The sequence below is a fragment of the Mesoplodon bidens genome (assembly GCF_964165515.1).
Source record: "Mesoplodon bidens genome assembly, chromosome: X".
Taxonomy (NCBI): Eukaryota; Metazoa; Chordata; class Mammalia; order Artiodactyla; family Ziphiidae; genus Mesoplodon; species Mesoplodon bidens.
In genome coordinates this window covers 80,040,981-80,053,284 of record NC_138163.1, presented here as the reverse complement: position 1 = coordinate 80,053,284, position 12,304 = coordinate 80,040,981, and the positions used below count along the sequence as shown (strand labels likewise).

The window sequence follows — 12,304 nt, the reverse complement described above, 5'->3', positions numbered from 1 at the left end:
AAAAGTTGTGCCACTATGTCTACCATCAGTATAGAAAGTGATTGTTTCCCCACATCTTTAACAACAATGGTATTAATAAATCTTTTTTTTTTTTTTTTTGGCTGTATGTGGGCCTCTCACTGTTGTGGCCTCTCCCCTTGTGGAGCACAGGCTCCGGACGCCAGGCTCAGCGGCCATGGCTCACGGGCCCAGCCGCTCCACATCATGTGGGATCTTCCCGAACCGGGGCACGAACCCGTGTCCCCTGCATCGGCAGGCGGACTCTCAACCACTGCGCCACCAGGGAAGCCCCAATAAATCTTTTTAATCTTTGTTTATCTGATACATTAAAAAATACATTGTTTTAATTTTAGTACTAGTAAGATTGAGCATGTTTTCATGTATAGACTGGCTATTTGTATTTCTTTTATGAACTGCCTGTTCATGTTCTTTTCCCATTTTTTTTTTTTTTGGTGGTTTGAAAACTTTGACAGTCAACCGTTAGTTCTCATCCACATTAACTGTCTGTAGATTTTTGAAAGTGGTGACAGGTACGTAGGTAACCAATGTATAGAGCTTGTTTGGTGAATCTTCATCTTCATTATGTTTTCTGGACAACCGCACATGGACACGGTATGGGATATTCCTTATTCCTTTGGCCCAGACAGCTTTGTTGAGCTCAGTGTCAATGTATACATCTGGAGTTCCCACCTCCTTCATGGCAAATTTCCAGATTTCTTTGAGTGCCCGAGGGACATGCTTCTTGAAACCCACTCCACGGATGCGCTGGTGAATGATGATAGTGTATTCTCTGGTCACCACCTCGGTGATGGCGGACTGGCCCTTCTTCTCGCCACCCTTCTTTGCAGGAGCCATTCTGTCAGGCTTGGGTTGGAAAGCTCTTTTCCCATGTTTTTAATAAATAATCTTTTTTTTTCAATTGACTTTCAAGGCCTCTTTATGTTTTGTGACTGTTACCCTTTTCTCTATCATATGTATGGCAAATATTTTATCTACTTTATTATTTGTCTTTCAGCCTCAACCACACTTCATTTTTGTATAAAATATTTAATTAGAAACAGATTAATTTAGATTTTCATGTTTTAAAATCTGTCAAGTTTTCCTTTCTGTGTCTTGCAAAGTACAGCTTTCTTCAGCCCAAGATCACAAAAACATTCTCCCATACTTTCTTCTAATACTTTTATAGTTTTTCTTGTTGCTTAGCTGTTTAATCTATTTAGAATTTAATTTTGCATGAAATGTAAAGTAGCAGGCCTAAATGAATGATTTTCACAAATGTATTTATTTATATTCTTTTGCTGCTATTTGGATTGCTGTCTTTATCATTATTGTAATTCCAATGGATCTATCTTCTCTTGTTTTTAGTTTTTAAAAAATCTGGTTATTCTTGTACATTTTCTCTTCCATATGTAATTTAGATTCAGCTTGTTCATAAAAATTTGTCTTTAGGGCCTCCCTGGTGGCGCAGTGGTTGAGAGTCCGCCTGCCGATGCAGGGGATACGGGTTCGTGCCCCGGTCTGGGAGGATCCCATATGCCGCGGAGCGGCTGGGCCCGTGAGCCATGGCCGCTGGGCCTGCGCATCCGGAGCCTGTGCTCCGCAACGGGAGAGGCCACAACAGTGAGAGGCCCGCATACCGCAAAAAGAAAAAAAAAAAAAAAATTTGTCTTTATTTTGATTTGGAATTCACTGCATTGATAGATTAATTTAATAAGAATGAACATCTTCTCAATATTAACTATTTCCATCAAGCAACATGATATGTCTCTCTAGTAATTAAAATCTTCTTTTATGATTTTTATTAGCTTTACAATTTTTACATAGTTTTATGCATATTTCTTATTAAGCTTTTTCTTTTTTAAAATTAATTTTTATTGGAGTATAGTTGCTTTGCAATGTTGTATTAGTTTCTGCTGTACAGCAAAATGAATCAGTTTTACGTACACAAATACCCTCTCTTTGTCAGATTTCCTTCCCATTTAGGTCACCACAGAGCACTGAATAGTTTCCCTGTGCTATACAGTAGGTTCTCATTAGTTTTTTTTTTTTTTTTTTTTTTTGCGGTACGTGGGCCTCTCACTGTTGCGGCCTCTCCCTTTGTGGAGCACAGGCTCTGGACGCGCAGGCTCAGCGGCCATGGCTCACGGGCCCAGCCGCTCCGCGGCATGTGGGATCTTCCCGGACCGGGGCACGAACCCGTGTCCCCTGCATCGGCAGGCGGACTCTCAACCACTGAGCCACCAGGGAAGCCCTAGTTATCTATTTTATACATAGTAGTGTATATATGTCAATCTCAGTCTCCCAATTCATCCCACCCCCTTGGTATCCATAAGTCTGTTCTCTATATGTGTCTCTATTTCTTAAGCTTATTCTTATATTATTTACTTTTCTAGAAATTTGTCAACTTTATCTAGATTTATAAAATTGTATTTGGTACTCTTTTATAATTTGTAAAGACTCCTCCATTTCTGTTGCAATATCCCCTTCCTCATTCTTAACATTATTTTTATTATCTATATTTTCTTTCTTTATTCTGAAGCCTATTTTACCAGATATTAATATGGCCACTTCTGATCTTTAAAATTAATTTTACATGGCATATTTTTTCCATTATTTTATTCTAGTCTACCTATATTGTTACATATGAAGTGAATCTCATGGAGTCAGCATATATGTGGGTCATTTTTAAATCTACTCTGCCAATCTCAGTCTTTTAATTGGTGTATTTAGGCTATTTACAGTTAATGTAATTATTAATATATTAGGAATGAGTTTGCCATTTTACTTATTGTTTTGTTTGTTCCTCTGTTCTTCTATTTTTTCTTCCTGCTTTCTGAAACACAAGAATTCCATTTTGATTTATCTATAGTGTTTTTTACTTTATCTCCTTGTATAGACTTCTTAGTGGTTACCCTAGGTATTACATGATATATACAAACATGCATTATACATATATCACTGTCTGTTAGTGTCAATATTTCACGAGTTTAAACTGATGTGTAAAAACCTTATTTCCTTTTTTTACATCGTTATTGGAGTATAATTGTTTTACAATGTTTATGCTTGAAAAAAAACTTATTTCCTTTTCAGTCCCTTACCTCCCCCAATATATAACTGCATTAAAGATCTCCTCTACATACTTTGAGAACCACATCAGACAGTGTTATGATTTTTGCTTCAAACGTCAAACATAATTTAGAAAACTGAAGTGGAGAAAGTCTATTGTACCTGTATTCTTACTCTTTCAACTGTTGTTTTTCTTGCTTGATGTTCCAACATTCCATCTTGCATTATTTCCTTTTTATTTCAAGAACTTCCTTTAAGCTATTCTTTTAGAGCAGATCTCCTTCAGACAAATTCATTTAGTTTTGCTTCATCTGAGAATGTCTTTTTTCCCTTTATTCTTCAAGTACATTTTAACTGGATACAGAATTCTTAGTTTATTAATTCTTTTCTTTAAGCACTTGAAAAATATTATGCCACTTCCCTCTGTTCTCCAGGGTTTTTGATAAGATCTGCTGTCATTCTAGTTGTTTTCCCACATAGACAATGTATCATTTCTCTTACTGCTTTCAGGATTTTTTCTTTTTCTTTAATTTTCAGGAGTTTGATCATTATGTTTTGGCATGAATTTCTTTGGGTTTTTCCTGTTTGGAACCTTCTCAGCTTTTTGAATCTGTAGGTTTATGCCTTTTGCCATTTTTTTCAGCCATAATTAGTTGGAATACTTTCTTCAGCCCTATATTCTTTTTCCTCTCCTTCTGGGACTGATAACATGAATGCTAGATGTTTCATTATTAGTCCCATAGGTCTCTGAGGCTCTGTTCATATTTTTCAGTCTGTTTTTACTCTTGTTCACTTCTATAGTTCTATCTTCAAGTTCAGTCTATTTTCTTCTGCTACTGAGCCTATCTGGTAAGTTTTTCATTTCAGTTATTATAGTTTTCAATTCTAAAACTTTCATTTGGTTCTCCATCTCTTCAATTTCTTTGCCGAGACTTCCTACTTTAAAGTTTAAAGTGTGGTTGTAATTGCTTGGTAAAGTATTTTTATGATGACTGCCTTAAAATCTTTGTTGTAATTCCAACATCTTTGTCATCCTGGTATTGGTATATGTTGATCATCTTTTCTCATTGAAGTTGAGATTTTCCTGGGCATTGGTATGAATGATTTTCTATTGTATTCTGGAAATTTGGGGTATCATCTTACAAGACTGTGGATCTTATTAAATCTTCTGATTCAACAAGTCTCCTCTGATATTGTGCAGCAGGGAAGGGAGCACTGCCTTGTTACTACTAGGTGGGTGTGGAAAGAGTTCCTCTACTGTTCAGTAAGGATGAAAGTCTAAGCTCCCCACTAGTTCTTCTCAGACACTATCTGTAAGGAGGGAGGGGGCACCTCTTCACAGCTGTGTGAAGGCAGTAGTTCCCCACACAGCCTCGCTGATAGGGATGGGAATGGGGCTGTAGTTTTTTTCTGTGGTATTTGGGTAGATTAGAACACATTTATTGTCTAGAAGTTTTCTGTCTGGCTAGGCTGTCCCTTTCCTGTTCCTTTAGCTAGAGGGAGAAGGTCTTTCCTGGATCTTTTAAAATCTATACCCATTTGTGTTTCTGGGATGATAACTTCTCCAGCACCCAGTCCAGGATACATGAGGCAGAAGGAAAACTCAGGAAATTCACTGCTGTGTCATTTCTTAGGTTCAAAGTCCCTAGCCAGTCTCCCTTCTTTTTTCCAACTTTCAGAGTCTTCTTATGTTTGTATTATAGTAATGTCCAGGGTTTTTAGCTGTACTTAGCAGGAAGAATAGGGAGAAGTGGGTCTATTCCTTTTTGTCTGGAAACAGAACTCTTTTTTTTTTCAAAAGTGAAAATATTCAAGAATATGAAAATTTCTAAATATGACTTTGGCCAAATCTCTTAAGTTTTGATTAGTAGTGGTATCATTTTTCATTTTAAAACACTATATAATTTTAAATTTGATTTCCTCTTTAATCAAAGAATTATTTGCAAAAATATTAATTCCTTCATGGTCAGGTTTTTAAGATATTATTTTTGTTTTAATTAATTTTATGTGCTATGTCTGGCAATATCAACTATATTATTTCTACTTTTAAAAAATAAACATTCTTTGTGTATTCTGTCTTTCTGGGTATACTTTCACATACACCCATAAACACAAAAATCAAGTCTGTTAATCCTCTATATCTTTAATTATTTTGTATAATGGATCTGTGACATTATGATAGAGGTATGTTATAGTTTCCCACTATGACTGTACAATGGATTTATCATATTGTCCTTAAGTTTTCCTAAATATCTGCTTCATGCATTTCACTGATATTCTTCAGTAGATAAAAATTTATAAATGTTCCACCGTGTTCATGTACTATAACTCTTATCAATATAAAATATCCTTTATATCCCATTTACTGATTTGTGCCTTGAATTCTGTTTGCTATTTTTGATATTAATATTGCCATAACTGCTTTCTTTTTGTTAGCATTTACATGATATATCTTTATGTCTTCCTTTATTTTCTGTTTTTCCATACAATTTTATTTTAGGGATAGCTTTTGTAAGTAGCATCTAGCTAGATTTTGCTTTTACCTATCCTAGGAATCTGTATTTAATATGAGAATTTAACTAATTCACATTTTAATGTGATCACTAATATGTTCATTCTCATTTCACCAGCACAATGTTTTCCCTGACAAAAATACACAGCTATTAGTAATGTACATTTTGGAGACTGACAGACCTGGTTTGAGGCCTGATTCTGTTGCTTACTAGCTTTGTGACTACACAATGAGTCACCTTCTTCATCTATAAAATGGGGGCTATTAATAGTACCTACCTGAATAGGGTTGTTGTAGAGATGTCAAAATAATGCACTGAAAGCACTTAGCTCAGTGCATGGCACAGAGAAAGTGCTCAATAAACACTGCAGTTATTATTGCTATTGATACTTCTGTTTTTTGTTGTGTGACCATGTACCAAGTATCAAAACTTTGTGACTTAAATCTAGATCTTAATTTTATTCTTCTTCCCAAGCTATGGTTGTATATCTCATCCCAACTATTAGGCATTTCAATTTTGAAACCTCTTTGTCACTACAAACTCAACATGTCCCTTTATAACTGGCATCTTCCTTTATAATTTCTCTGCTTTTATCAATGGCAGCATTATATACCTAGTCTCTCTAAATGTTGGCATTGTCTTGATTCATATCTCATATCTAGTCAGCCAACACCTGACTTGCAGGTGGTGTTTAAAATGACTCTGTATCCTTCTTTCCCACTCAATTTTTACTATCATCAATCCAGTGTATCTTCTCATCACCTCATACTTGGATTAGTTTCCTTGATATCAGATTCGTCTAACTATAGTGTATACTGTCACTAAGTCAATATTCCCTAAATATCACTTTCATCATATCACTCCTTGCTCAAAAACTTTTAATAGCTTCAGACTTCTGAGACAATTTGTTTTAAATTTCTCTGCTTATTTTCAAGGTCTTCATAATCTGACCCTATTTTACTAATCCAATTTTGTTGATAATTATATTCCAACATGAAAGGTCCACTCTATTCAGCTTGGCCTCTTCACTGTCCACTCACAAGTCAAGGGCATCCCTGCCCTCCAGGCTTCACTCATGGTATTTTTTCCCTCACCTAAAGTACCTTTCCTTCTTCTCTCCTCGCATATGAATACTACACATCCCAAAAAGCCTGGATAAGTCCCACCTAGTCAAGAAATTTTCTTTGACAACTTGATCACTGTCATTGTAAAATACTAATCTAATGGTTTTGTACTTCTTTATATACTGTCTTGAATTGTTTTCTATTAATTTTGTGAATTAGCTTTGTTTCTCCAATTAGACTTTTTATACTTTCCTTAATCCTTTATACTTTCTAAAGGCAGTTCTGGGAACACAGTAGTTATTAAATGGGCACTTGTTAATTGTTTTAAATAAAGAAGAGGGCTTCCCTGGTGGCGCAGTGGTTGAGAGTCCACCTGCCGATGCAGGGGACATGGGTTCGTGCCCCGGTCTGGGAAGATCCCACATGCCGCGGAGCGGCTGGGCCTGTGAGCCGTGGCCGCGGAGTCTGTGCGTCCGGAGCCTGTGCTCCGCAACGGGAGAGGCCACAACAGTGAGAGGCCCGTGTACCGCAAAAATAAATAAATAAATAAATAAATAAATAAAGAAGAAAGACAAAAAGAAGAAAGACTACCCTACTTCCTCAACTCCTGTGCTTTTGAAGCACTTTAGAGATGTGACCAAAATCCCTAACAGTCTGTCTGGACTTTGAATGATTTATGACAAAGGATTCTTCTCTAATGAAAAGGAATTCTATGTACTTTGGTAGTACAAACAGGCCTTTGGAAGCAACAGCAGAGATACAGAAAGGAAGCAGTGCTTCAGTATTGGCTCTAGTCCTCCAGGAATTGAAAGAACAATAAAGCCTTTCACTCAGTTTCAAGTAAGCAATGTCAGGAAGTCCAGCTAATAAAGGAAAGATAAACTGAAAGGCTTTTTACTTTTCCCTGCTAGATTTTATTGCTTCAGTTAGGCAAGCCTTGCAAAGAGAAGTCTAGGAACTTATCTATAAAATCTTGATGCTCCACTGGAGTAAGACAGATGCAGAATATAGTATTACTGTCTTTAAAATGAATCATATTAATAAAGTTTCTGTAAATTGGCCTAGAAACCAATTATCTGAAGTAGCCCCAAACAAGTTATTCTATTACATCTCTTGAATTATAGCTCTCAAACCACCTGAAATATTCTTGTGTATTGGTTTATTTGTTACATATTTATTCTAAAACATAAGCTCCGTGAGAGTAGAAACCTCATCTGCCGTATTCACCCCATGTATGCCCAGTGCTTTGAAAAGTGCCTTGCACAAAACAAGAGCTTAAAAAAACTGCTGAAAGAATAAATGACAAAAAGTAGCTTTCCAGTGGCTCTATGATTTTGAAGGGCTAACCACATGACTTATTTTAAAAATACATTCGTTCCTTGCCTCATACATCCTTACCAAGCATGCTGTGTGAGATGGGGAAGGTGATGGTGGGCTGGCCTGTCATTCTCCAGCGGCTACAGAGATAGGAGAGATCTGTTCTAAGCATTTCCACTATGATGTTGTTGTCCAGAGCCAGGTAGAACTGTTGCTGGTCTATAAACTGAGAAAAAGGAAAATAACAGTTCAGAATAATTTACCCTTACAACTATCAAATAATATTTCAAAGTGCTCACATATACACAAGGGTATATAAGATATCACAGGGGCAACAATACCTCCAAATTTAATGCCTAATTCTTCCCAAAGTATCTGGTGGCTTACTGGTACATATAGTAGTTCTGGACATTTTTAGTGTGTTATAGTTTACAAAGTGTTTTCAAGTACATGATTTTATTTAATTCTAACAACCCAGTGAGGGCTTTTCTCCTTTTTAATGGATAAAAAAATAAGGACAAGAGACACTGAGTAGATTCGCAAAGTCATATGACTAGCAAATGGTAAATAAAATCAGAGATAGAATCTATGGCCCATTATTCTTTCATCTATACCTCAGTTGCACTATTTCAGATGTAAGAGGACAAAAGAAAGCTTAAGCTTTCTTTCCAGAAAATAGTTTATCCTCCTATACACACATATAATAAGGCTTGCTATTATAATATGGGTAATAAACATCAGGCTAATAAACAGTGTATAATCATGGCTAAAACAGTACTGACATTTTTGTTTAGAAGAGGATATCAGACATTTCTAGGCATGTAAAAAGGGCCCTTCCCCAAAACAAATAGAACACTTAATTCAGTAGCTGAATAAAAAAGACGATGTTTTGTTTATAAAGGATACAGTATTATGTTTAATCTTTAATAAAGAGGACTTTTAAAAGTACTCCAACATTTATAAAATCCTTAATCACTGTTTCTGCAACACCCAGGACTACACTTGGTAGCCAATGTCACTTGGCATAGCTCTGTGCTTCAAGATCAATTCAGTCCAACCCAACAAAGATTGGGCTGGCCAAAAAGTTCGTTCAGGATTTTCCATAACATCTTATGGAAAAAACCCAAACGAACTTTTTGGCCAACCCTATTTACTGAGCAACTTAATATATACAAGGTCCCGTGAAACTCTGACACTTGTCTCAACGCCATTAAGTGCTTTATTTCTATAGTGTTTCTCTTTTACTTCCATTCATCTCAATGCACATTAAAGCTCAGTCCACCCACCTGTGGAGTGAAGGTAAAGATAGTTTTCCGAATGTCATAGAGTTTTGAAGTTCCAAGGACTCCCATGTGTCTGTAGGGTCTTCCACTGAGTTTCATTCTGCTGTTGCATCCTGATATAGAATTGAGAAATGGTCAAGGTATTTTTGCAAATCCTATCAGCAAATATTTTTGTAATAGTTTACACTTCTTCACTGAACAAACTAAACTCTGTCTCAAAATTAGTGTACATGTCATATACAGGGCCATACTAAGCACTGTGGGGACTTCCAAGAGAAAGACTAGGCAGTTATCTCTGTTCTTAAAGAAATGTATGCTCTTATAAAGAAGCTAAATCATCTAGATGCATATAAAAGTTAAGAGTTCTATGAATGATAGAATGTTCTTATCAATATTCATAAGCAAATTCACTGAATTTTCTTAAAGCCCATGAAAATTGCAAAAGCTATTCTTTTTTTCTAAAGATTTTGTTTTAAATTTTTCTTTCTTTTTTAAAATTTATTTATTTATTATTTACATCTTTATTGGAGTATAACTGCTTTACAATGGTGTGTTACTTTCGGCTTTTACCAAAGTGAATCAGTTATACATATACATATGATCCCATATCTCCTCACTCTTGGGTCTCCCTCCTTCCCACCCTCCTGATACCACCCATCCAGGCGGTCACAAAGCACCGAGCTGATCTCCCTGGGCTATGCAGCTGCTTCCCACTAGCTATCTATTTTACGTCTGGTAGTCTATATATGTCCATACCACTCTCTCACTTTGTCACAGCTTACCCTTACCCTCCCCACATCCTCAAGTCCATTCTCTAGTAGGTCTGTGTCTTTATTCCCATCTTACCCCTAGGTTCTTCATGACATTTTTTTTCTTAAATTCCATATATATGTGTTAGCATACGGAATTTGTCTTTCTCTTTCTGACTTACTTCACTCTGTATGACAGACTCTAGGTCCATCCACCTCACTACAAATAACTCAAATTCGTTTTTTATATGGCTGAGTAATATTCCATTGTATATATGTACCACATCTTCTTTATCCATTCATCCGATGATGGACACTTAGGTTGTTTCCATCTCCTGGCTATTGTAAACAGAGCTGCAATGAACATTTTGGTACATGACTCTTTCTGAATTATGGTTTTCAAAGGGTATATGCCCAGTAGTGGGATTCCTGGGTCATATGGTAGTTCTATTTGTAGTGTTTTAAGGAACTGACATACTGTTCTCCATAGTGGCTGTACCAATTCACATTCCCACCAGCAGTGTAAGAGTGTTCCCTTTTCTCCACACCCTCTCCAGCATTTATTGTTTCTAGATTTTTTGATGATGGCCATTCTGATCGGTGTGAGATGATATCTCATTGTAGCTTTGATTTGCATTTCTATACTGATTAATGATGTTCAGCATCCTTTCATGTGTCTGTTGGCAATCTGTATATCTTCTTTGGGGAAATGTCTATTTAGGTCTTCTGCCCATTTTTGGATTAGGTTGTTTGTTTTTTTGATATAGAGCTGCATGAGCTGCTTGTAAATTTTGAAGATTAATCCTTTGTCAGTTGCTTCATTTGCAAATATTTTCTCCCATTCTGACGGTTGTCTTTTCGTCTTGTTTATGGTTTCCTTTGCTGTGCAAAAGCTTTTAATTTTCATTAGGTCCCATTTGTTTACTTCTGTTTTTATTTCCATTTCTCTAGGAGCTGGGTCAAAAAGGATCTTGCTGTGATTTATGTCATAGAGGGTTCTGCCTATGTTTTCCTCTGAGAGTTTGATAGTTTCTGGCCTTACATTTAGGTCTTTAATCCATTTTGAGCTTATTTTTGTGTATGGTGTTAGGGAGTGTTCTAATCTCATACTTTTACATGTACCTGTCCAGTTTTCCCAACACCACTTACTCAAGAGGCTGTTCTTTCTCCACTATACATTCCTGCATTCTTTATCAAAGATAAGGTGACCATATGTGCGTGGGTTTATCTCTGGACTTTCTATCCTGTTCCATTGATCTATATTTCTATTTTTGTGCCAGTACCATACTGTCTTGATTACTGTAGCTTTGTTGTATAGTCTGAAGTCAGGGAGCCTAATTCCTCCAGATCCATTTTTCATTCTCAAGATTGCTTTGGCTATTCGGGGTCTTTTGTGTTTCCAAACAAATTGTGAAATTTTTGTTCTACTTCTGTGAAAAATGCCAGTGGTAGTTTTTTTTTTTTGTTTGTTTGTTTTTTTTTTGTGGTACGCAGGCCTCTCACAGTTGTGGCCTCTCCCGTTGTGGAGCACAGGCTCCGGACACGCAGGCTCAGCGGCCATGGCTCACGGGCCCAGCCGCTCCGCGGCATGTGGGATCTTCCCGGACCGGGGCACGAACCCGCGTCCCCTGCATCGGCAGGTGGACTCTCAACCACTGCGCCACCGGGGAAGCCCCAGTGGTAGTTTGATAGGGATTGCAATGAATCTATAGATTGCTTTGGGTAGTAGAGTTATTTTCACAATGGTGATTCTTCCAATACAAGAACATGGTATATCTCTCCATCTATTTGTATCATCTTTAATTTCTTTCATCAGTATCTTATAATTTTCTGCATACAGGTCTTCTGTCTACTTAGGTAGGTTTATTCCTAGATATTTTATTCTTTTTGTTGCAATGGTAAGTGGGTGTGTATCCTTAATTTCACTTTCAGATATTTCATCATTAGTGTATAGGAATGCCAGGGATTTCTGTGCATTAATTTTGTATCCTGCTACTCTACCAAATTCATTGAATAGCTCTAGTAGTTTTCTGGTAGCATCTTTTTTTTTCTTCTTTATTAGTTTCTGCTTTATAACAAAGTGAATCAGTTATACATATACATCTGTTCCCATAACCCTTCCCTCTTGCGTCTACCTTCCTCCCACCCTCCCTACACCACCCCTCCAGGCGGTCACAAAGCACCAAGCTGATCTCCCTGTGCTATGGGGTTGCTTCCCACTAGCTATCTACCTTACGCTTGGTAGTGTATATATGTCCATGCCTCTCTCTCGCTTTGTCACAGCTTACCCTTCCCCCTCCCCATATCCTCAA

General features: G+C 36.9%; 2 protein-coding genes across 4 annotated transcripts in view; both read right to left on the bottom strand.

Annotated features, from left to right (window-relative positions):
• Positions 1-12,304, bottom strand: part of PHKA1 (phosphorylase kinase regulatory subunit alpha 1) — a 132,624-nt gene that overhangs the window by 35,974 nt on the left and 84,346 nt on the right. For all 3 annotated transcript variants that reach the window (XM_081221587.1, XM_081221588.1, XM_081221589.1), the window contains 2 exons: positions 9,247-9,356; positions 8,042-8,186 (listed from right to left, as the gene is read on the bottom strand). In XM_081221587.1, the coding sequence (XP_081077713.1) occupies positions 8,042-8,186; positions 9,247-9,356 (255 nt within the window). The remainder of the gene's footprint in view (positions 1-8,041; positions 8,187-9,246; positions 9,357-12,304) is intronic.
• On the bottom strand, positions 286-1,017 carry LOC308608471 (large ribosomal subunit protein eL31-like). Its single transcript, XM_081221590.1, has one exon. The coding sequence runs from the start codon at positions 853-855 to the stop codon at positions 481-483; it is 375 nt and encodes a 124-aa protein (XP_081077716.1). The 5' UTR covers positions 856-1,017; the 3' UTR covers positions 286-480.

Bases quoted from the DNA above. Each gene is read 5' to 3' on its own strand.
- LOC308608471 (XM_081221590.1), bottom strand. From the start codon at position 855: ATGGCTCCTGCAAAGAAGGGTGGCGAGAAGAAGGGCCAGTCCGCCATC.